The 25315-nt window shown below is 44.6% G+C and overlaps 2 protein-coding genes and 1 long non-coding RNA gene across 3 annotated transcripts in view; 2 read left to right on the top strand and 1 right to left on the bottom strand.

Annotated features, from left to right (window-relative positions):
- Positions 1–29: 29 nt before the first annotated feature.
- On the top strand, positions 30–11802 carry LOC115104105 (serine/threonine-protein kinase tousled-like 2). Its single transcript, XM_029625327.2, has 21 exons — positions 30–695; positions 1814–1896; positions 3801–3872; positions 3984–4053; positions 4184–4227; positions 4318–4419; positions 4598–4699; positions 4841–4933; positions 5142–5252; positions 5380–5516; positions 5652–5804; positions 5898–5964; positions 6074–6171; positions 6254–6335; positions 6598–6689; positions 6802–6891; positions 7257–7426; positions 9807–9945; positions 10048–10159; positions 10291–10398; positions 10591–11802. Exons 2-21 carry the CDS (start codon positions 1816–1818, stop codon positions 10762–10764), a joined length of 2097 nt encoding a protein of 698 aa, XP_029481187.1. The 5' UTR covers positions 30–695; positions 1814–1815; the 3' UTR covers positions 10765–11802.
- LOC115104107 (uncharacterized) lies at positions 706–3847 on the bottom strand. Its single transcript, XR_003859695.2, has 2 exons — positions 3621–3847; positions 706–2582 (listed from the first exon to the last, which is right to left on the bottom strand). It is a non-coding gene; the product is annotated as an uncharacterized LOC115104107 (long non-coding RNA).
- A 3533-nt stretch (positions 11803–15335) lies between the features above and the next one.
- The window catches only part of LOC115104104 (C-type mannose receptor 2-like), a 41527-nt gene continuing 31547 nt past the window's right edge, over positions 15336–25315 (top strand). Inside the window, exons 1-2 of the mRNA XM_029625324.2 lie at positions 15336–15580; positions 21519–21953. Of these exons, the coding sequence (XP_029481184.2) occupies positions 15463–15580; positions 21519–21953 (553 nt within the window). The 5' untranslated portion in view covers positions 15336–15462. The remainder of the gene's footprint in view (positions 15581–21518; positions 21954–25315) is intronic.

The following is a 25315-nucleotide window of genomic DNA, read 5'->3' as shown; positions in this document are numbered from 1 at the left end:
CCTGAAAAGTTATGGCCAGTTTTAGATTGCATGTAGCTAGTTTGTAAATCAATTTCAATTGGTCTACAGTCGGTTTTGGGGGAAGGCGTGGTTGGGATGAAGGTGGAAAGCCAAATTTGAACAAAATCACGAGAATAAAGGAGATTTGCCGATTATTGTTTATATTACCAAAAAAAGAGACCGAACCGATCCAGATTAAACTGAAATGATCGGAATAACACCATTTCCGTAACATATGGTTTGCTAGGGCGAGGAAGGTGAAGCCAGACACCAACTTTGTTCTGATTGAGTACAGAATTAGACCGAACATATCAGATCGGAGGACAACATTATAACACAAAATAGCCACATTGTTGGAGCATATTCGCGATGAAAAGGGAACGTGATGGTCATTGTTCGGGATAAAATACCCCGAAAGAGGCATGGTACGGCCCTTGATGAAAGGAATGTGAACCTGGGGATACCGGTGTAAGGAGTGCGGAAAGGCTGGTTCGGGATACCCCGGGACTTCTAGGCGGAGAAGGGAACTATCCGTCGTTATTGGGGGGCCAAGCAGACGCTCGTCTCCTAACGGGTAACAAATCAACACCGAAGAACGGGGATTTGGATGAGGCCTCGTTTGACAGTGTCGAGGTAGGGAGACAAGAATCGTGGACATATAAAGATTGGACCCGTGGAAAATATAATTACAACAGGTATCCTTGGTCGAGTTGTATTAATGTTTTATTTCTCACATAACTTTGGGTTGGGACATAATATTCCTGAAAAACAGCAGTTTTCATGTAGCTAACGCTAGCTAGCTAACCTTCCATGTTAGTCGGACATTTGCCATATCGCTATCCATCACCCTTAGCCTAGTAACGTTACTTATCTATTCCCCCTTTTAAATTGACAATTTTGCAAGTAGTTATAATTTGGAAATATAAAATGCTGTTTTTTTTAGTTACCTATCAGACATATTTGCCAACGAAGTGACCAACTTGCTAGTTAATAGTTAGCTGCACCAGGTGGCTAACGTCGGACGTTAGCTGGCTACTGTAGTTAACTAGCTAGCCAACAAGCGTTTAGCAACAAAAACATGTTTGGAATGCCATTACCAACAAGGCAGCCATTCCCATAGACTAGCCAAGGGGGGAACCTGAATTATTGACACATGTCAACTAATGTGTAATGAACACATGATCATGAGTCATGGCAATGTCTATCATGTTACTCTCATTGTTAGTATTTTGTCACCTTCAAGTGGATGATGTATAGCTGCCTGTACTCTTTGATCAGCTAGTTAGTTATCTATCGAGTTGATTTGATATACTATTAACAAGTTGGTTGGTCGCTGGCCTGACCCTTCTTGCCAAAACTGTCAGCTATCTAGCTAGGCAACGAAGCTATGTGGCAAAATGACTCCATCAGATTCACTAATCTTATCACGATACTGTAATCACAGTTTTGAAACCATATTTGCTGAAATGTCCCTTGTCAGCACAGGAGTATGCTCAGCTCTTGCCTGTTTAGTCTTTGCTTCATCTCTTGTTGTTGATCAAGTTCTGCGTTGGAATCAGTGGTGGTGACTTGATAAAAATAAAACAGGTGTGTCTGAGGTTATCCGTGAGTCAGTTTCCACGAATTTATAGTTGCATGCATCAACACATTCATCTATAGACAACCCTGAACTGGTCGTGTCACTAAATCTTCAAGCTGTTGTCAGAGGATTTCCAGCCCCTTGTATGCTTACTCTGTATGATGTTCGTCTGTGCTATGGAAAGTAAACAGATCTGATATCAAATTGTGTGTTTCTTGCTCATTGTCCCTGCAGCCATGATGGAGGAACTGCACAGCCTGGACCCGCGACGCCAGGAGCTGCTGGAGGCTCGCTTCACTGGGGTCGGCGTGGCTAAGGTCTGTGTTACTACATTATATTATTGGAGATGAGAGAGGCCTATATAGGGTCTTGCTCCTTCCCGCTCCACCCTTTCTACTAATGTAGGACTGACAACAGGATCTCAGTAGTGAACTTTTATTTCAGGACCATATCTGTCTGTCTTTGTCTCTCTCTCACCCCTTCTCTTTGTTTCTCCCTTTCTTTGTTTGATTCTCTTTCTGGTTGAGCTTGGTCAGGGATAGGAGAGCCCCCTCCGTCTCTCTCTCTCTTGAGAATGTAGAGCTGTGTGTCTGTGTTTGTTGGCTGGTGTGGTATGGTATCCTTTTCTACTGGCTCATGATGTGGCGGCTGCATATGCAAGTGCGGAGGGCTGCCAAGACAGGGAACGGGCAGGAGGGGGAAGTAGGGAAGGGCAGGAATGCCTGTCACTCTCATACGCGTAGAAACCCTGACCAGATGTTATGGCAGTAGCGCTCTGGCTTTTGATTAGAGGTCCTGCCTGGTGGCGCTGGTGGTAGACTCCATCTTAGAGAGCTGCCTTTGTGGGAAGTGATTCGAAGCCCAGAGAGTGAATGAGAGCCAGGACTGGGCTCTATGCCAGCCGTAGGCAGAACTGAGCCCAGAGCATGGTGCTGTCGCAGAGAAAATGGCGGCTCCCGCTAAAGCGTCACGCCACGGCCGAACCCGTCTGACCAGGTTCTGTCTGACAGAGTTGCAGTGTGTGGAAAGACGGGGGGAGAGAGAGAAAGGAAGTATTAGCCTAGAGAGAGATGAGACGTATAGCCTGCTCTGGTGTTATAGGTCTGAAAGCCCCAGGATGTGGTGGGGGCAGCTCAACTTATGTCTCTCGACCTTGAACAGCCCTGTAGCTTTGCTCCCTATCAGTCATCCTGAGCTGCCTTATAAGCGTTGTGGGCGCGGCTTAAATCTGTTCAGAATTGGCGGCAGAGAGAAATGTGCTGTTTTTCAGCTAATTTCCTGCAATTCTATCAATTTTTCCATGGAGCTGAAAGAATTCTGCAGTGCGAAAGCAAATTCCCTGCAATTCTAAGCATTTCTGTGTTCTTATGCTTAAACATTAGAACATAACCTATGGGGACCCCAATCGGGGCCCCTTGGCATGTACCCTGCATGCCACGTCAGTAATCCAGCCATTCCAAAAATAGTATTAAATAAGTCGTTTAGCTAGTTTTTATTTGGGGGATTTCTAGTTCTCAAAGATTATATATCAATATATAGGTCCATTTTTATATTTTCTACACCCTGTCCATCCTTAAAATGTATTTCATTTCGAAGCGCTACTGCTAAGTGAATACAAGGGAAACACTGAAAGCCCTCCAATACCCTATCTGAGTAGTAGGATTTTAAAATAGTTTGAACAAGGCTGGTTGAGAATGAGGATGAAATAATGAAAGGCGAGAGTGTGAGGGAGAAAAAGATTGAGAGACCTACTCCCACCTGCATTAGTTATGTCTGATGTTCAGCAATTTCAGGTTCAATTTAGTTAGAGGGAGCAGCATTATGTGTCCAGAATGACTAAGTATATTTCTCTGATATGGCAGAGTCTGGTGAATTCAAAAGTGAGTCATTTGAGTGACAGGCATCACCTAGGCAACAGACATTTAGAATTGATAGGGTAGTTACACAGTGTGGAGACGAATGGTGATGATATTAGCTAGCTCAACCCTATTCCTCTCCGACTCTCTTCTGCTCTCTCTTTCTCTCAAAAACAATCACTCACCTTATCTGTTCACCAGAGAGTAGACATGGGGAGAAACCGTCAGAAACAGTCAGTCATCCCTCACTTCCACACCCCTGGTTTGTTTAACTGTGAATTAAGTTTAGTCCCTCCCAGCCCTTGGCATATCCTTCCACTCTTTGTCTGACGTGTACTTGTGTGGGTTTGTTTGTTTTTGAACAGGGTTCAGGCCACAATGAGTCGTCCAATCAGAGCCTGTGCAGCGTGGGCTCTCTCAGTGACAAAGAGCTGGAGGTCAGAGTCCCACAGCAGTGGCGCCATAAATCTTTTCACTCTTGTTATATGATATTTTATGCATCTTCCACTGTCTTAAAGTACAATGTGTTTCTCCTACTCGTTTTCCAGACCCCAGAGAAAAAGCCCAACGACCAGAGAACGAGGAAGAGGAAAGCAGAGCCATACGATGGCAGCCAAGGTGAGATGTCGGTCTCCCTTCCTCCGTGATCTCTCTCATTCACCTCAGTCGTGCCTTGCCGGCTGCCATTTTGTTGTCAGAATATATCAACGGCCCACAGATTTTCAGCCTTTTTTTTTCTCTTCTCCAGGGAAAGGAGGAGGAAGAGGACAGAAAATTAGTGATTATTTTGAGGTGAGTGTGCAAGATGCACTTTTTGGCAATACTCCTCCATAGCTTTGAATTCCTTCGCTCTTCTTCTGACTTTTCCATTAAATCTGTCAGTTTGCGGGTGGTAGCGGTCCTGGTACTAGTCCTGCCAGGAGTCTTCCTCCAGTTGTCCGCTCCTCCCCACAACATCACTCCCTCTCCAACCCCCCAGGCACGGTGAGCATGCTCCCTCACTTCTCCTTTCTTTTTCCGCCTCCCTTTTCACCGTGCCCCCCCCCCCCCCCATTCCTAATGAACCCATTGTGTCCTTCAAACTGACCTGAATGCAAAGCATAATGTTACTGTGGTCCATGACATGATGTTAGTGGTATGTGTGGATGTCTTTGTATCCCAGATGCAGCAGGGCAGCCCGTCCTCTATGGGTTCAGCCAACACAGAGCACTCATCCTGTTCCCTAAAGCCTGTCTCCCTCTACATGAACCACAAAGCCACACAGGTAGCTGTTACCTTACACCATATGTATACACACACACAGAGCACTGGTGATGTCTGTAATAACTCTTATGACACGTCTCCTTGTCTCTAATGACTCTTCGACTTCGTCTCTCTTTCTCGTCCTCTGGTTCTCCTCCTGCAGTCTGACCTGACGGTAGAGAAGCTTACTGCTATGGAGAACAACAAGAACTCGGACCTGGAGAAGAAGGAGGGGAGGATAGATGACTTACTGCGGGTGGGAACACATCTGCCATCAACACGCCCTTGTTTTCCCATTCTGTCTTCTAATGGAATAGCATGTTGTGGGCCTCGTCATGAGACAGCATGATGCTCCAGACATGGAAACGGATCTCTTCAGAAACTACTAACTGACATTTTAAAACCGCTTTGTTTAATTTAAAAGGGACTATTAATGAATGGGATTTTGACCCGTTCTGTTTCAGGCGAACTGTGACCTTCGAAGGCAGTTGGATGAGCAGCAGAGGATGCTGGAGAGGTACAAAGAACGCTTGAACAAATGCGTGACCATGAGCAAGAAGCTGCTGATTGAGAAAGTGAGTTCTCCCTCTGTCCCTACAACAGGCTTGGGAGTCTAGAATACCGTCACCCATGTCTATTTTCTTGACCAAGGACTAGCTTTCCCCATCTATAACGTGTGTGTCTCTTCTCTCCCCCCCCCAGTCGAAGCAGGAGAAGATGGCATGTCGCGACAAGAGCATGCAGGACCGTCTTCGTCTGGGTCACTTCACCACCGTCCGACATGGTGCCTCATTCACAGAACAGTGGACCGACGGATATGCCTTTCAGAACCTTATCAAGTAAGGGTCACTCAAAAGCCTCTCTCACTCTACATCTCATGCTCCTCTCTACCCTCCTCTGTTGTTGTTTTTAATCTTTCTCTCATACCAGCACGGACCCTCCCCGCCACCTGTCTGTCTGTGTCTCGTCTCTAGGCAACAGGAGAGGATCAACTCCCAGCGAGAGGACATAGAGAGACAGAGGAAGGCCCTGGCCAAGAGGAAACCGCCCTCAATGGCCCAAACCCTGCCCCTTAGCCTGGAGCAGAACAAACGCAAGAGCAAGGCCAACGGAGCCGAGAGCGACGCGTACGTTACCCCGCCTCTTCCCCTCTCTGTATAAATGCATACATTTTCCCAGGTTTGCTTCTGTTTGTGATGGTGAGTTTCTTCTTCTTCCAGGTTATCACAGGCCGAGTATCACGAGCAAGAGGAGATTTTCAAACTAAGACTGGGCCATCTCAAGAAGGTGGTGTGCTGTTTACCTGCAATGTTTATATATTTTGTGTATATAGTTTGTGTACTGTTAGTCTGTTGGTTCCTGTAAAAGTTGCAAATAAGCTTGCCATGTATTGCAGGAAGAGGCAGAGATCCAGGCCGAGTTGGAGAGGTTGGAGCGAGTACGGAACCTGCACATCCGCGAGCTCAAGAGGATCCACAACGAGGATAACTCCACGTACGTGCTCTCTACCAGTGTTCTTTTATTTGTGTTCTCTCTGTTTGACTTATAATCGAAATATGTCTGATTTCCGCAACAGGTTCAAAGACCACCCTACGCTAAACGACCGGTACCTACTGCTCTACTTACTAGGCCGAGGTGGCTTCAGTGAAGTTTACAAGGTGAGGGCACTCATTGGAACTGACCTTTTTGTCATCATGGTCAAATGCATAGTTGTATACCCATTGAACTAAGTACAGCGACTACATGGTCTAAAGGATTTCTCATAATGATGAACTTTTGATGTTCACCTGAATCCATTTTTTTTAAGTCTGTGCCAAGGTTTCATATTGGTGCCAGGTTTCGCTCATATATGAAAAAGAATAATGGATGTGATCGAAAGATTTATTTGTAATTGATGTCACGTCTCTCACGTATTTGAAGGCCTTTGACCTAACGGAGCAGAGATACGTCGCAGTCAAAATCCACCAGTTGAACAAGAACTGGAGGGATGAAAAGAAAGAGAACTACCACAAGTGAGTTCCCTTTTTCTTATCATAGACGGACACCTTTTTTTCTCAGAGTGATACGGGTAACAAAAGCACTTTGGTTTTAACATTGGAGTTTTTAACGTGGTCTCTGTTTCAGACACGCATGTCGAGAGTATAGAATCCACAAGGAGCTGGACCATCCACGGATAGTCAAACTCTACGACTACTTTTCACTCGACACAGACTCGTAAGTCGCCCCCCCAAAACAGCAGCAGAACATATCCAACACATCTTTGGAATAGAACTTGAGATTTTGGGGGGGGGGGTGTTTCTAGTTCCGGTGTTATTTTTTTCCTTTCAACTCTGTGTCCGACTGTTTTGAAACATTACCTCAGTCTGTTCCCTTGTCTCTCGTTGTGGAACAGGCTCTGTACGGTTCTAAACTAAGACAGTACCACACAGCCGATTGCACTGTCATTGTTCTAGGTTCTGTGCGTTTCTAGCGCTTAACAGTACCACATCCTCTCTCTCTCTCGTTATGTCCCAGGGTCTGTACGGTTCGAGATTTAAACACTACCTCACCGTGGGTTCCTCTGTCTCGTTGTGTTCCAGGTTCTGTACGGTTCTAGAGTACTGTGAAGGGAACGACCTGGACTTCTACCTGAAGCAGCACAAGCTGATGTCGGAGAAGGAGGGCCGCTCCATCATCATGCAGATGGTCAACGCCCTCAAGTACCTCAACGAGATCCGCCCACCCATCATCCACTACGACCTTAAACCTGGTGGGTACACACAGCAACGGATCGCACGGACACTAGCATGGCAGCAGTTACACTGCAATATTAGTACCAGGTCAACACTGATGCCATCACTTAGAGTGCCAGTCAAAAGTTTGTACACACCTACTCATTCCAGGGTTTTTCTTTATTTGTACTATTTTCTACATTGTAGAATAATAGTGACGACATCAAAACAATTTAAATGACACATATGGAATCATGTTGTAACCAAAAAAGTGTTAAGCAAATTCTTCAAAGTAGCCACCCTTTGCCTCGATGACAGCTTTGCACTTTCCTGGCATTCTCTCAACCAGCTTAATCTGGAATGCTTTTCCAACAGTCTTGAAGGAGTTCCCACATATGCTGAGCACTTGTTGGCTGCTTTTCCTTCACTCTGCGGTCCAACTCATCCCAAACCATCTCAATTGGGTTGAGGTCGGGTGATTGTGGAGGTCAGGTCATCTGATGCAGCACTCCATCACTCTCCTTATTGGCCAAATAGCCATTACAGCCTCAAAGTGTATTGGGTCATTGTCCTGTTGAAAAACAGATGCTAGTACCACTAAGCGCAAACCAGATGGGATGGCGTATCGCTGCAGAAGGCTGTGTGCCTTGAATTATAAATAAATCGCAGACAGTGTCACCAGCAAAAAAAACATCACACCTCCTACTCCATGCTTCATGGTGGGAACAACACATGCGGAGATCATCCATCCACCTACTCTGTGTCTCACCAAGACAACGCGGTCAGAACCAAAGATCTAAAATTTGGCGTCATCAGACCAAAAGGACAGATTTCCACCAGTCTAATGTCCATTGCACATGTTTCTTGTCCCAAGAAAGTCTCTTCTTATTGATGTCCTTTAGTAGTGGTTTCTTTGCAGCAATTTGACCACGAAGGCCTGACTCCTGTCAACAGTTGATGTTGAGATGTCTGTAGCAGAGGTAACTCTGGTTCTTCCTTTCCTGTGGTGGTCCTCATGAGAGCCAGTTTCATCATAGCGCTTGATGCTTTTTGCGACTGCACTTGAAGAAACGTTCAAGTTCTTGAAATGTTCCGGATTGACTGACCTTCATGTAATGATGGACTGTTGTTTCTCTTTGCTTATTTGAGCTGTTTTTGCCGTTAAATGGACTTGGTCTTTTACCAAATAGAGCTATCTGCTGTATACCACCTCTACCTTGTCACAACACAACTGATTGGCTCAAACGCATTAAGAAGGAAAGAAATTCCACAAATTACCTTTTTAATAAGGCACACCTGTTAATTGAAATGCATTCCAGGTGACTACCTCATGAAGCTGGTTGAGAGAATGCCAAGAGTGTGCCCAGCTGTCATCAAGGCAAAGGGTGGCTAATTTGAAGAATCTCAAATATCAAATGTGTTTTTGATTTGTTTTTTGGTTAATACATGATTCCATATGTGTTCTTTCATAGTTGTGATGTCTTCACTATTATTCTACAGTGTAGAAAATAGTCAAAGACATCACATCCATACATCTTGAACATTCTATCGTTGCCCGACATGAAACTTGTCGTTGTTGTTATGATATGCAGCCTGGTGGTCCAAATAGCATAACTGGTGTATTTTAACACCGATGAACCCATCCGTTAATTCGATATGTTAATCTAGCAAGCCAGACAACTAAAAGCAACTTTAGAAACAATGTTTTGGTTAGTTTCTAGCGTGTTAGAAGGTAGGCAGTTCAAATAATGAGCATAGCTGACATCTTTTTAGGGAAAGGGGGATACCTAGTTAGTTGTACAACTGAATGCATTCAACTGAAATGTGTCTTCCGCATTTAACCCAACCCTGGGGGGGCTGCCTTAATCGACATCCAAGTCTTCGGCATTTGGGGAACTGTGGGTTAACTGCCTTGCTCAGGGGCAGAACGACAGGTTTTTACCTTGTCAGCTCAGGGATTCAATCCAGCAACCTTTTGGTTACTGGCCCAACGCTCTAACCACTAGGCTGCCTTTTTTAGTACATTTTTATTAATTATTACAGGAAAGTAAACTCACAACAAGGTAAAGGCAAGCTAATTACAGAAAATAGCTTACTGTTGCGAGTGTGACGTATTAAATGCAGGGCACTCTACTGGATATTTTTTTTTGTCTCGTTGCTGTCGCAGTCAGGTAACCATGACAACACTTTTTAAAATCTGTCTGCCACAAGGAAACTGAAAGTCTCAGTGACCGTCTCTATAGACATTCCACCGGAGTATAAATGAAATGTTGTTTGGCCCAGCGAAACTTGTCATATTCGAATTGTCTACAGACACGTCGTTAGACCAATTTATAAACCAGCCTTGACCACATATTACTGGGGAATGTTCATTATGACCTTTTTATTGTCTTGATCTCTGACTTGTCTTTTCCTCAGGCAACATCCTCCTGGTGAATGGCACAGCCTGTGGGGAGATCAAGATCACCGACTTCGGCCTGTCCAAGATCATGGACGACGACAGCTACAACTCAGTGGACGGGATGGAGCTGACCTCGCAGGGTGCAGGGACCTACTGGTGAGGCTTCGCACAAACTACAGCAATAGAATGACTATCTTGTTTTGGATGATTTGTTATTGTGGAAAGAGTGTTTCTCTAATAAATGATCTTCCCTTGCAGGTACCTTCCCCCAGAATGCTTTGTGGTGGGTAAAGAGCCTCCTAAAATCTCCAACAAGGTGGACGTGTGGTCAGTGGGAGTCATCTTCTACCAGGCTCTGTATGGACGCAAGGTAATGCAAGCACGCACACGCTACTAACTACTCTCTGAATTTTTTTCATACTCTTTATATTCCATTTAAGAGATGAGGATGTTTTGTGTTGCTAACTTTAGCCTTTTTTCTTTCTTTGTCTTCCCTTCCAGCCCTTTGGCCATAACCAGTCTCAACAGGACATCCTGCAGGAGAACACCATACTGAAGGCAACAGAGGTGCAGTTTCCCCCCAAACCAGTAGTCACCCCAGAAGCTAAGGTACTGCTTGTTTTTTCTGTCTGTCCTTCCCTCACCTTTCTGTCATTTGTTAGTCCATTCCTTAAAATCATCCTCACCTGGTGTTGTTTCTCCAGCCCTGTTTCACTTTACACATTCATCCCTTTCTGCTCTGTACACAAACTCTTCCCCTGTCACAACTTCTCTAAATGTCCCCTCCTTATCTCTCTCCAGGCCTTTATAAGGCGCTGTCTGGTCTACCGGAAGGAAGACCGTATCGATGTGCACCAGCTAGCCAGTGACCCCTTCCTCATGCCTCACATCCGCAAGTCTGTGGCCACTTCCGGGGCCTCTGGCACGGCTATACCTTCCACCTCCAGCTCCTCCAACAGCAGCGCCTCAAACTGAGCCCTCACTATCTATCTCACTACGAACTGACTGACCTGAGTGGAAGGTGGAGGTGGGGGTGGCTGCCTGATTCAGCCCCCTCACCACTTACCATCCTGCTATGTCCTGCCATGGGCTCAGCACCCCAGGGAAACCTCTGGGGTGCAGGCAGGGGGAGCGCGAGTAATCATGGGTGAGGTGGAGGGGTGGGGTAATCAGTGTTCCAACTGCAACTTGGAGCCCTCCATCTCCCATGTTCACCCACCCAGCTTCCCTGTCTCTCCCTCCCCTGAGGGGCGGTGTTGTTCTGGGGGTCAAAGCCCTAGGGTCCCCCCACAGTGAGGAGGGGGGCATGGCACTAAGCTGATGAGAAAATTCAACAATTTTAAGATGAAAAGAATGGAATCGGGCTACATTAGTTTTGAGAAATGGGACTGTTTTCCATCTCATACACACCATGCCTCGGAGTTGTCCCAGATGCTCTGGGTTCTCCTTTGATAAATGCTTTGGTTGTCATCCAACCCCCTCCCCTGACTGACAGTACCAGTCTAGCCTGCCTTTAGACTGGACCTGTACAAGACCTATGGAGTTCGTTAATTTAAGCCACTCTCCAGGGTCCAGGTAGTTTTTGAAGGGAGGCATACCCCCCCCCCCCCCCCCCCCCCGTGTGTTTTAAATCCTGTGACCAAAGCTTAAGACTTCCACATGGTGGCACTGTTTCGCTGCAGTTTTTTATATTGGTTCTAGTTGTGTTACATGATATGTGACGTGGAAAACGAATGAATGGTCCCTTTTTTAAGAATCGTTACTTTTACATTTTCCCAATTCGAAGAAAAAAAAAGCAATTGGTGGTTTTTAAATTTTGATTTATTTTGATTTTTGCCCTGTTCTCTTTTTAGTAATTGCCCCTTCATGAAAACACATATTTATTTAGGTCTGTTTTATTGAATTTTTTGCCAATAAAATGCAAGGGACTGGTTTACTCATTGTACTGTACTGTTGGGAGGAGATTGGGCCTTAGCAGAGAATTGCATAACCCATTAAATACTATTGGTTAAACTGTGCGATCTGAGTGTATGTGGGGGGGGGGTTGGTTCTGGTTGGGCTGTTTACTCTCAGAAAGCTCGGCAAGCTCATTTCTCTACATCAACAACACAAAAGCACACTTGTGTAATATTTATTATCTGTAACCTGGAATTTCCAGGGGGAAAAGGAAACCGGGAAGACCCAGGAACAGCTGGAGAAGGTCTATCGAGGAAGAACTAAAATAATCAAGAATATCTTTCAAAGGGAGGCAGGTAGTCCAGCGGTTAAGAGCTTTGGGCCAGTAACCGAAAGGTCGCTGGTTCGAATCCCAGAGCTGACTACAGTTGAAGTCGGAAGTTTACATGCACCTTAGCCAAATACATTTAAACTCAGTTTTTCACAATTCCTGACATTTAATGCTAGTAATAATTCCCTGTCTTATGTCAGTTAGAATCACCACTTTATTTTAAGAATGTGAAATGTCAGAATAATAGAGATTTATTTCAGCTTTTATTTCTTTCATCACATTCCCAGTGGGTCAGAAGTTTACATACACTCAATTAGTAGTTGGTAGCATTGACCTTTTTAAATTGAAATGTTTTACCCAAGTTAAACAGGTAGCCTTCCACAAGCTTCCCACAATAAGTTGGGTGAATTTTGGCCCATTCCTCCTGACAGAGCTGGTGTAACTGAGTCAGGTTTGTAGGCCTCCTTGCTCGCACACGCTTTTTCAGTACTGCCCATGCATTTTCTATGGGATTGAGGTCAGGGCTTTGTGATGGCCACTCCAATACCTTGACTTTGTTGTCCTTAACCATTTTTCCACAACATTGGAAGTATGCTTGGGGTCATTGTCCATTTGGAAGACCCATTTGCGACCAAGCTTTAACTTCCTGACTGTTGTCTTGATGTTGCTTCAATATATCCTCATAGTTTTCCTCCCCCATGAAGCCATCTATTTTGTAAAGTGCACCCACAATCTGATGCTGCCGCCCCCGTGCATCACGGTTGGGATGGTGTTCTTCAGCTTGCAAGCCTCTTCCTTTTTCCTCCAAACATAATGGTCATTATGGCCAAACAGTTCTATTTTTGTTTCATCAGACCAGAGGACATTTCTCCAAACAGTATGATATTTGTCCCCATGTGCAGTTGCAAACTGTAGTCTGACTTTTTTTATGGAGGTTTTGGAGCAGTGGCTTCTTCCTTGCTGAGCGGCCTTTCAGGTTATGTCGATATAGGACTCGTTTTACTGTGGACATAGATACTTTTGTACCTGTTTCCTCCAGCATCTTCACAAGGTAAAGGACGTTCATGTTGTTCTGGGATTGATTTGCAATTTTCGCACCAAAGTACGTTCATCTCTAGGAGACTGAGCGGTATGACGGCTGCGTGGTCACATGGTGTTTATGCTTGCGCACTATTGTTTGTACAGATGAACGTGGCACCTTCAGGCGTTTGGAAATTGCTCCCAAGGATGAACCACACGTGTGGAGGTCTACAATTTTCTTTCTGAGGTCTTGGCTGATTTCTTTGGATTTTCCCATAATGTCAAGCAATGAGGCACTCCGTTTGAAGGTAGGCCTTGAAATACATCCACAGGTGCACCTCCAATTGATTCAAATGATGTCAATTAGCCTATCAGAAGCTTCTAAAGCCATGACATTTTCTAGAATTTTCCAAGCTGTTTGAAGGCAGTCAAATTAGTGTATGTAAACTTTTGACCCACTGGAATTGTGATACAGTGAAATAATCTGTAAATAATTGTTGGAAAAATTACTTGTGTCATGCACAAAGTAGATGTCCTAACCGACTTGCCAAAACTATAATTTGTTAACAAGCAATTTGTGGAGTGGTTGAAAAACGAGTTTTAATGACTCCAACCTAAGTGTATGTAAACATCTGACTTCAACTGTAAGTGAGATCTGTCGACGTGCCCTTGAGCAAGGCACTTAATCCTAATTGCTCCTGTAAGTCGCTCTGGTTAAGAGCGTCTGCTAAATGACAAAAATATTAAATTAATATAACGAAGTGGGGGAAACCAAACCTGATGGAAAAGTCTGAATGACCTAGAGAGACGGGTTGGCTGACAACGTCAGGAGAATGTGAGCACATCGATGAGGAAGAAGGCCATGTGGTGGTATGATTAAAATAGCTAACAACCATGTGGGGAATCGTAGGTGGCTAGTTTCATCTCGTTGATACTGTGTTGAGGTGTTTTGACTCATGTCTATGCTAATATGGCTCAAATTTGCTAGCTAACCAACAACTGTAATGATGTATTTGAGAAACAAGTGCTCCTTGTGCAAATGTATTTGTTTTCAATAAACATTTTGAGACTAAATATAGTTTACATGTCAACAATCTAAACCAACACTGTATGTTTTGCCCCATTTCTTCTTATGTGTTTTGTTGCTAAACAACCAACCCGTCTATGCTCCCCGGGGCTTCTCAAAGTGGGGTCCACGGACCCCGAGGTACTGCAGGGGGTCCGCGGTCTGATCTCAACATCTCTCTTTCTATACACTGTATGTTAAACTGAGTGTGGTTGTGTGCAGTGCACTGCCAAAGCCACAGATCAATAACGATCAGTGGAGAGGGAGACAGACAGGGCCCTGAGCCATACATACTGCTAATGGTCCAACAATGTCTGTGTTCCCAAGAGAGAGGATGAAGCCAACACATCAGTAACACCAGCTTTGAACTGTTAGGCTACGTGTGCAGATTGTGCAGATTGTGCACACACTCCCACATTGTCCAACAATGTAAGATTGTTCTGATTGATGCATCATTCTTGCATTTCCCAACAGATTGACATGGGATTGTTTCCACTCTCCCCCACATCCACCACTACCAATCCCCAACACGGAATAATTCCAGGGGTGAATAAGGATGACTCCATGTGAAACTATGTGCACCATGGCATCTTAATTGATTCACGAGGAAGGGACAGCAATACTGTGATAATCAAATCATCCAGAATACTTTCTTCACAACGGTGGAGGCCAAGAAGCCATCACTTTAGTATTTTTTAAAACATATTTATGAGTTAGCTTTGTAAAAAGTGTTTCTTGTTGCAATCTCACTTGGATGATCTGTGTGCTTAACTGTCACCCCACTGCTGATTTGGGGAATGATTCTATGAGCCAGAATCTAGTCAAATAAAACATTTATGTTTTCAATCTTTACTGTAGTTTTAAATATGCTAAATCGAGTGTATATAGGTGTACATACATATATATATATATATATATATATATATTATATTTGTAATGCCAATACCTTATTTTGAAGGAAACAAATGGGCCTAGGGTAGCTAGGCTACATATTCGCAGCATGTAGCGTATCACAAGCAGGGATGTTGTTGTAATGTAACAGCGGGGCAGATCTGAAGAAGATGCAAGGTAACAATGTTGCAAGTCTGAGATTCTGAGATACAATGTCGCATATCTGCAACACAATGTGTCTAGTTTGTGCACAACTGTGTATGCATGTGAGGCGGGCTAGAGTATGGTGACGCTGACACAACGCGTCTGCTAACTTCACTTTTAACGACGCACTAAAAAGACACAGAGCCCACTCTACTCCTCCTCTCTTCTGCACCCCATCATACTCACCACCACTCTACCCATCCGTCCCGAAAGGAAAGCTTTCAAAAAATTGCTCCGATTTACAATTTGCTGAGCAATAGCGGGCATGCCACGCTGCGACCGAAACAAGGATTCGAGGAGAACATGGAAAAAATGCCTTCACTTTTACAAATGCACTTTATATTTATTCATCTTTAGTCTGGAACTAAACCGCAGCGTTTCAGGTAAGAACAATATGTTGCTGTCGAATGCTTCTCGGCTTTTCATTCAAGAGTCGCAGGCTCTCTTTGTTATGGGACGTTTGAATATCCACCTAAAGTTTATTTAGCTTTTTGTTGTTTTGGGGTAGGAGACCTGGTGGGATTTTACTGGTACTTTTTAAATCTGAAATTCACTGATGCATTGGAATGCCACGAAAGTCCGAATTCTAAGTGGAACCAGATGTGTGTGTCTGTGTGTGTGTGTGTGTCGGAGGGGGGGGGGGGGGGGGTCTTTGGAAACTTAAAATGCCATACATGTCCTACACCTCCGTGTCGTTCCTCTGTAAGCTGGTATGGGACTGCCCCGCAGGCAGATGTGACCCTTACATCCTGTTATACAATTATGTCCATCTCTTCTCGGTCCCCTTTTTAGTCTTTCTCACTACCGTGTAGCCCTATTGCCACGACAGTGACCTCTCGCTTTTGAACACTGACCTGCCTTACTCCTAGGCATGCTATGGGTCGATTTGTAGAGATTAAATCTAGGTTAAAAAAAGCTATATTACATTAATGAAGACGGATAACACTAGGCTATAACAGTTACTTCTAGAAATACCACACTGCCACTCTGAAATGAAGACAAAGTAGGCCCAGTAACCAACTCGACAGTGTCGACAACTTTTCGAGGTGGGCCTAACTAAAAACTGAAATTCTCAATTCTTCCCAAGTGGAAACAGAACTTAAACTTACTTGGCCGACCCTATATCACAAATCCAGAGGGAATTGAGCTTTCAACAAGATCTATTCAGTTCTTTGATATGGGTCTACACCGGAATATACATTGTGTGTTATGGGGTCAGAATTAGTTCACTTAGTACAAGGGAGGGGAAACAGTGTCAACAAAGCTGAGTATGATGATTCAAGGTGATGACATAAATAAGACAACCATACACTGTAATTCACCGGGTTCTGTTATTGCTGTGTTATTACAGTCATTGTTTTTGTTTTCTGTGTCATTTCTCTGAGGAAAGCACAGTTGCGTCATCTCAACACAATGTCATGTAGGGGCCAGATATACTGTTGTGTCTAACTGTTACACCTGCAGTGCAGATGTTACTGGGTTTGTTTGCCGACTGCAAAGGCAAGGCAGATCTCTCATTCACATGCTTTCGTTCTTGTTTTCCACCATTTCTATTTATTCTGTCTTTTAGACACTTATTCACAACCTGAGGTCTACCTGAGTGTACAGGTCTCAGAACAATCCCTCTATCCTGGGGCTCGGTCTTACCTTTAGGATCATTGAGGAATTTCAGGTCCCACCTCTGTGTCTTTGGACTCGAGCTGTACAGAAAGCAGGAAGCTAACAGCCTGATCATCCCCTAACAAATCCCCCCCAACCACCCACTAAAAGGCTGATCAGCCCCTAACAAATCCCACCCACTCACTGCTGCTTCTCCTCCCCTCCCACTGAGATGTTTCCTGGGTGGGGGCCTACCACCGCTTTCAGCAGTGTCAGAGGATGGCCTGGACTGTCATAAAATAAATAAAAACAAACATACTAACAGGCTGGAATGTCCTCTCAATTTGTTGGTTGCTGTTTTTACTGAACAAGGAGATGTTCTGTTTTATAAAGCTTACCCGGTAAACAAGCGTCCCCTTTCATCTCAAACATCTGTCAAAATAAGAAAAAGGTTCAAGGGACAATCCTTTGGTCCCACCACCAGACCCTCATCTAGACCTGGGGGTCTTTAACCTGATACCAGAATCTATCATCGTTGTTGTTCTTATCCAATAACATCCACCCACACTTTTACTCCAACTTTGCTTCAACATCTATGGGAGTAAAATGTTTGTTATCTCAAATTTATATTCCAATATTGTTCCCAGTCCCAGTGCCTCCATCTCTACAGTACGTCTCACCTCAGTGTGGATCAAGCCAGTCACCTTGGTTTCGTGTACCTCAGCCTCCATTGGACCTCTGTCCTCCAGCTCCAGCGCCCTGCTCACACCCCCACGCCCAGAGAGACCTCATCAACACACCAGCCAGAGTTGGAGGAGAAGAAGGTGGTTCTGGGAACATCAACCTCTCTGCTCTTGGCTCCTTGTGTTCTGTTGTTCTTGGCTGCAGGTTTAAGCCTCTCTCTTTTGCAGCAGGAAACTGGCGTGGGTCTGAGCAGGATGACGGGGCAGGGAGTGGGAGAGAGGGAGAGGAGGCATCAGGCTAGATGGGTGTTGTTCTGGTTGTATTTCCCCAAGGTTTAACTTTCGCCAAGATTCAGTGAAGCTGTTGATCTGTGCTTTACTGTATTCACATCAAACACTTTCAATTCCGCTTCTGGAATTACATTCAAAGTTTGTCCTTTACTTGGCAGAGCCGTCTGAGGTTGAATCAGCACTTCAAAACACAGCTGCAGGGCCCAGCTTTGAGCACTTTGAGAAGTTAAGAGCTTCTACTTCACAACATCAGTAACATCAGCACCCAGCTTGTTGGGTACTAGTCATGGCCTGTGGGAAATTGGTCATCCCCTAACAGGGAGTCCCAGTTTCACTGCCTTGGTAGCAACAGAAAACCAACATTCCTGTTGTTGTGGCTCTTATTCTCATCACGACCGAAGACAAAATGACATCAGGCGGCTTTTAATAAAATGTACGTCTCCTAAAAACTCCTCTTACCACACCGTCGTGAGTGTTGCCAAGCGTTAGCGTGGCCACAACCATCGTTATGTAAGCCCTGTCAGGGACATCACACACCACTGGAGGCAGCGCGGCTTGCCTCAGAGCATCCGGCTTAAGTCAGTGCTGTAGATGTCCAAAATGAATTCATTGTTCTGTACAGTGTTTTGACAAATTTGGGAAGGGCGAAGTTGATCCTGTAATCTGCTCACAGCTGGGGTGGATTGCCTGTCATGGCAGAGTAGAGCCAATTAAAATAACAAATAGAAAGTTTGGATTTTCAGACCCGAGGTAGCTGGGAGCACTGCTAAATGTTTTGGCATGGACCAAAAGCTAAGAAAGATCATTGAGTTGAGAGGCATCAAGGACAGCGACTTTGCTGAGCGGTCTGCTCTACAGGGTCCATACGGTATGGCATTAACAGGACTCAGTTTGTCTTTGCTGTTGGAGATCTGTAGAGAATGCTTGAATAACTGTAGCAAGGTTATTGAACTCATGCCATTTAATGGAAATGACAGACAATGAGTTTCCTGGAGAGAAATGAGTCCATGGAACGTTTTTTTCATTCCAGACTGTTATGGATTGTGTTACGTTAATAATAGGAGTCTGACATTATAAACTCATGGAAAGGCAGACTTGTCAATGTTAAGACATTCAGTTGCTTTTTGTCTGTTGGAATCTGCCCCTCATTTTTTTACTTCAATGATGAAGGTGCTATCTAGAACCAAAAAGGGTTCTTCAGCTGTCCCAATAGGAGAACCCTTTGAAGAACCCCTTTTGGTTCCAGGTAGAACCTTTTCCACAGAGGGTTTTTACATGGAACCCAAAATAGTTCTACCTGGAACCAAAAAGGGTTCTTCAAATGGCGACAACTGCAGAACTGGGCTCCTGAGTGGCGCAGCGGTGTAATGGCACTGCATCTCAGTGCTAGAGGCGTCACTACAGACCCATATTCGATTCCAGGCTGTATCACAACCGGCCGAGATTGGGAGTCCCATATGGCGGCCGCACGCAATTGGCCCAGCATCGTTAGGGTTTGGCCGGTGTAGGACGCCATTGTAAATAGGAATTTGTTCTTAACTGACTTGCCTAGTTAAATAAAGGTTAAATAACTAAATAAAACATTTTGGAACACTTTTCTTCTAAGAGTGCCGAGTAAAGATGTTTCCAGAGGTGCCCGATTACCAGGTGAGAAAAGGTCTTTTGACTTCTGACTCTTTACTGCGTCACAATTAGTGGACAGCAAACAGGACTAACAACAGGTTGCTACAAGGAGACGTCTGCAGCAGTCGGCTCCAGCTGGTAATTGTATCTGATTACACTGTACAAAGCACTGCCAGTGGAGGCTCTCACAGCTCCGTGGAACCACGCAGCCATTGTGTTTTGTAACTACAGCGTTCGCAGCGTCTGGAAGCCGACCAAGGCCACAAGCTGACTATTATTTCTCAACAACGTCGCAACAGAGGTTGTGTGAGTCTTGAGAAAAACCAGTGCTACACACTGATTGAAGGTCTGTTTTATAACGACTTTTGTAGGGACTCTTTTTGTGGAGCTTCTCCGTCGTTTTAGTGTTGGTAGTGCTGCAAGGGCGGTGTTGCTAGTTCTGTGAGAGAGCTACAGTGGACTGATTAGATGACTTGAGGAGGTTTTTGTGCTACAGGCCAGGACCCCTGTTCTGTGTGTGGACTGAAGTACCCCCATACCAGAACCATCTGATTCAGAAGGGGCTAAATGTGGAAGACACATTTGAGTTGAATGCCTCCAGCTGTGCGACTGACTAGGTATCCCCCTTTCCCTATGTCCAGCCCAACGCCCAGTGATCTGTCCCACCTTCCCTACTTCCTGGCCCCTCGGAGGGCCCCGTGAAGGAGGAATGCTTGACGCTCTCTCTCTCTCTGTTTCTCTTCTCTGGACCCAGATTCACTAAGTAGAAGCTTCTGTTTGTTTTGGGGTCATTCCTTTTCTCTCCTTGCTCTTTGTGTTCGCTTAACATCACAGCTGCTCTCCCCCTCCTCTCTTTCTTCCTGTCTTTCTCTCCCTTTCCATCTCTCGGCCCCGTCTCTCGCTCTCTTCCACCAGTGCGCACACTTTTGAATCACCTGGCCTTAACCTCCCAATCCCCGTACTACCCCCTCGCAGGAGAATAAAAAGAAAATATTGGAGAAGAAGTGGGAATGAGAGAAAACCACACTGGGTTTTTTGGACGGCTGTTGGGTTTTCTTCCCGACATTCCAGTCATAGAGGCTGGAGTCCAGCCAGTATCGTCTAGCTAGCTCAGAGTTAAATATCTCACTTTCTCTCTACCTCCTCTTTTCAGTTCATACAGGCTTGGAGTGTATACAGTATACTTACTCTGGTCTTACACTGAGCCTACAGTGGAGACCCAATGCGCAGGGCACATTGACATATACATTACTACATGAGGATGAAATAAGCCAAGGTACAGTTCATGACATTTCATTGTAACTTTTTTGAGAGTTAACTGTAGGGTCACTCGGTCTGGGTAAATTACTGACATAATTAAGTGAAGTAATGACATGTAATATCATCTGATATTGACAACAGAAACATCTTCATATATGAAACCAGACATTTTCTCCTGATAAAGTTCCAAACCAGTCCCCCAAAACCCCCAAACCGCCCAGTCCTCATTTCGTTCTTCAGCCAACCTTCCCTCACATGACATTCAGACCACAGACTCCCCGTGAGGAGAAAGGCCATTCCAGGTCACATGTCTGAAATGGGGCAAATGTCCTAGAGTCTGACAGGAAATAACAAATACATAGACATTACCAACGTTAATAGACGCGTGAAAAAACACGTGCAACTACATTTTCAAAGCAGCAGGCCCGTCCAATTAACACATGTCTAGACACATAACCTGGGTCAATGTCTGCTTAAGTTGATACAGGTTTTAGAGCCTCCTATGGTCTTTTAAATACGCAAATTAAATAATTTCTTTCTCCAACTTTTTTGTCTGCTTTGTCATACATGTGAGAGGAGACATGACAGTGGGCTAGGTATCGTTGTGAGGAAGCTAGCCTTTCGACAGCACCACGACCAGCTGAAATATGCTTGCTCTAACAAAGCAGGACATCCATTAACAGTGATATTGATCGTGTTCCGGCTCTCTCCACATTAGCAGCTAAAGATGGAATCATTTCTGAACAGTGTTATTGACTGTCCTCTCTCTCTCTCTCTCTCTCTCTCTCTCTCTCTCTCTCTCTCTCTCTCTCTCTTTGTATCTCTCTATGTGTGTGTCTCTGTTTCTCTATCTCTCTCTCCACAGAGCCTGTGAATGGTGATGTGTTTGTGTTCTTCCACGAGGGGGCTCAGGGCTGTCTAGGGGTGCAGGGTCACTCCCTGTCCCTGTCCGAGTCCTGCGAGGATGACGCCCAGAAGTGGAAGTGGGTGACCAGGGGCCGGCTCTTCAACCTAGGCTCCTCTCTGTGCCTGGGCCTGACAACAGGCAACTACAGCTCCAGGGAGGACGCCTCACCACTGGGCGTCTACCCCTGTGACAGAGAGCCTCCAGGGGTCCGCTGGACCTGGTACTGTGTCCATGTGTTGGAGAACCTCAACCTGTACATGCCGTCACCCTCGCACCCTGTTGACCCCTCCGCTAACTCCTCAGTGGTGGCCTCGGATGTCAAGCCCCCACGGGAGGGGCTCAAGTGGAGGCTCTTTGGGGACGATCAGGACCTTTGTTCTAGGGCCTATCGTGGTAAGTAGAAGAGCTTCTGCTTTTGGTTTACAAAGTCATTCCAGTGGATTACAAAGGGTTGATGAGGCTATTTTGGTACTCTTTGTCTGATAAATTCAAGTGTAAGTTGAGTCATTCTGGCCAGGAAATGACTGACATGTACAGTTGAAGTCGGAAGTTTACATACACCATAGCCAAATAAATCAATTTAAACTCTGTTTTTCACAATTCCTGACATTTAATCCTAGTAAAACTTCCCTGTCTTAGGTCAGTTAGGATCACCACTTTATTTTAAGAATGTGAAATGTCAGAATAATAGTAGAGATAATTATTTATTTCAGCTTTTATTTCTTTCATCACATTCCCAGTTGGTCAGAAGTTTACATACACTCAATTGGTATTTGGTAGCATTTCCTTTAAATTGTTTAACTTGGGTCAAACGTTTCGGGTAGCCTTCCACAAGCTTCTCATAATAAGTTGGGTGAATTTTGGCCCATTCCTCCTGACAGAGCTGGTGTCAGGTTTGTAGGCCTTCTTGCTCGCACACACTTTTTCAGGTCTGCCAACACATTTTCTATAGGCTTGAGGTCAGGGCTTTGTGATGGCCACTCCAATGCCTTGACTTTGTTGTCCTTAAGCCATTTCTCCACAACTTTGGAAGTATGCTTGGGGTCATTGTCCATTTGGAAGACCCATTTGCGACCAAGCTTTAACTTCCTGTCTGATGTTTTGAGATGTTGCTTCAATATAACCACATAATTTTCCTCCCTCATGAAGCCATCTATTTTGTGAAGTGCACCAGTCCCTCCTGCAGCAAAGCAACCCCACAACATGATGCTGCCACTCCCGTGGTTCACGGTTGGGATGGTGTTCTTCGGCTTGCAAGCCTCCCCCTTTTTCCTCCAAACATAACGATGGTCATTATGGCCAAACGGTTCTATTTTTGTTTCATCAGACCAGAGGACATTTCTCCAAAAAGTACGATCTTTGTCCCCATGTGCAGTTGCAAACCGTAGTCTGGCTTTTTTATAGCGGTTTTGGAGCAGTGGCTTCTTCCTTGCTGAGCGTCCTTTTAGGTTATTTCGATATAGGACTCTTTCTACTGTGGATATAGATACCTTTGTACCTGTTTCCTCCAGCATCTTCACAAGGTCCTTTGCTGTTGTTCTGGAATTGATTTGCACTTTTTGCACCAAAGTACGTTCATCTCTAGGAGACAGAACGTGTCTCCTTCCTGAGCTATATTAGGGCTGCGTGGTCCCATGGTGTTTATACTTGCTTACTATTGTTTGTACAGATGAACGTGGTACCTTCAGGTACCAGGTATCAGGAAATTGCTCCCAAGGATGAACCAGACTTGTGGAGGTCTGCAATTGCTTTCTGAGGTCTTGGCTGATTTCTATAGATTTTCCCATGATGTCAAGCAAAGAGTCACAGAGTTTGAAGTTAGGCCTTGAAAACATCCACAGGTAGACCTCCAATTGACTCAAATGATGTCAATTAGCCTATCAGAAGCTTCTAACGCCATGACATCATTTTCTGGAATTTTCCAAGCTGTTTAAAGACACAGTCAACTTAGTGTATGTAAACTTCTGACCCACTGGAATTGTGATACGAAGAATTATAAGTGAAATAATCTGTCTGTAAACAATTTTTTGGTGGTTGAAAAGTGGTTGGAGAAACGAGTTTTAATGACTCCAACCTAAGTGTATGTAAACTTCCGTCTTCAACTGTAATTATATAAAGTGATGGTGTTGGTTACTTGTTGGTTGACAAGTAAAATAACAGTCTTGATTTTGTTTTGGTATGGAGCAACAAGACATTAGTTTGAATCTGGTAGAACAGGGGAGTCAGCCATTTTGCAATTGAAAATACAAGTCAGAATATGGTTTGTCTCTATTTCTCCCAACAGTGCTTGTAAATTAAATGCTGAGGCAGGGTTAGTCAGCTGTGTTGCACTGTTGAGGAGGGTACAGCTGTGTCTGTTCAGACGCATGCTGCAATTTTTTTGCCCTGGGCCTCTCTGTTGACTGTATGACTGACTGGCAGCCCGCCAGCTAGACAGCTAAGGAAAGCCCTCTCACTCTGTGTTCGTAAACTCAAGACGTAAACAGTGGAATGCCCTTGCCCTCGCATAGACCACGGTAGAGCTGGGACATTAAACCGGAAATGATCGACACCGACCATAACAATAATTTATCGCGGGCATTTTCCTGATATCGTTCATTACGATACGTAGCCTGTACTAGAGAAATGTGAAGTTTGAAATGAATTAAGTGTGTTAATGTGGGTGATTGTTCATGGGACAGTTGATGGCTACAACCATCAGACTCGTAGTAAGTTAGTAGTTTAAAGGAAACGTTAAAAAAAAATTGCACATTAATGTTATAAACTATCCTTCTATTTATCATCATCGCATCAATTCAGGCAATTTATCACAATATGGATTTTTGTCCATATCGCCCAGTTCTAGCCTACGGTATGATAGTGCTTATGTAGGACTCAGGAGTTGAAGCCCCCTCTTTAAGGGTTAGCAGTGTGGTTTTGAAGCAAAGCCTTGTTTCCACTATTATTATTATTATTCATACAGATATCAAATGTCATAATTTAAGTTGCACTGACAGCCTTTCTGCTGGCCTTAGTCTGTGAAATACTGTCTCTAGCCTGTCTGACTGCAATTAAAACCATATTTCTGACAACCTAAGTCCAGAAAACGACTTCTTTACTTTCCTCCTCTATCTTTCCTCTCCTTCTTTACTTTCCTCCTCTATCTTTCCTCTCCTTCTTTACTTTCCTCCTCTATCTTTGCTCTCCTTCTTTACTTTCCTCCTTTATCTTTCCTCTCCTTCTTTACTTTCCTCCTCTATCTTTCCTCTCCTTCTTTACTTTCCTCCTCTATCTTTCCTCTCCTTCTTTACTTTTCTTCTCTATCGTTCCTCTCCTTCTTTTCTTGCCTTTTTTTTGTGGTGAGGCAAACGAGCATTTGTAACTTTGAACTGCCATTCCTCACAACTTGCTTTTGTGAAGTCAACAGGCTGCTGAATAATGAATGCCACGGACATTAGTCACCCCGCTGTGTAGCTAGCAGGCTAGCAGCTTGACACGAACCAGCCACTGATGGAGGAGAGTTGGGACTGAAGGAGGGAGGGAACTTTCTAGGCCTTTCCCACTTTTTTTTTAACACATATGCCCTACTTTCCATGGGCCTGGCTAGTTCTCTGTGTGTTTTGGTAACATCGCAAACACCCTTCTAGTCTTTCTCTTTTACAGCTCTCTCTCTACCCCTCTCTACCGCTCTCTTTCTCCCTTTCTCCCTCACCCTTTCTCTCTTTCCTCGCTCTTCTCTCTCTCTCTCTCTCTCTCTCTCTCTACCCCTCTCTACC

This window comes from Oncorhynchus nerka, linkage group LG21, assembly GCF_034236695.1.
Source record: "Oncorhynchus nerka isolate Pitt River linkage group LG21, Oner_Uvic_2.0, whole genome shotgun sequence".
In the NCBI taxonomy this organism is placed as follows: Eukaryota; Metazoa; Chordata; class Actinopteri; order Salmoniformes; family Salmonidae; genus Oncorhynchus; species Oncorhynchus nerka.
This window is presented reverse-complemented; position numbering and strand designations above follow the sequence as displayed.

Coding starts and splice junctions, on each gene's coding strand:
- LOC115104105 (XM_029625327.2), top strand. CDS start 1,816: ATGATGGAGGAACTGCACAGCCTGGACCCGCGACGCCAGGAGCTGCTG. Junction 5,517..5,651: donor GCCTTTCAGAACCTTATCAA/GTAAGGGTCACT, acceptor TCTCGTCTCTAG/GCAACAGGAGAGGATCAACT. Junction 5,965..6,073: donor GACTGGGCCATCTCAAGAAG/GTGGTGTGCTGT, acceptor CATGTATTGCAG/GAAGAGGCAGAGATCCAGGC.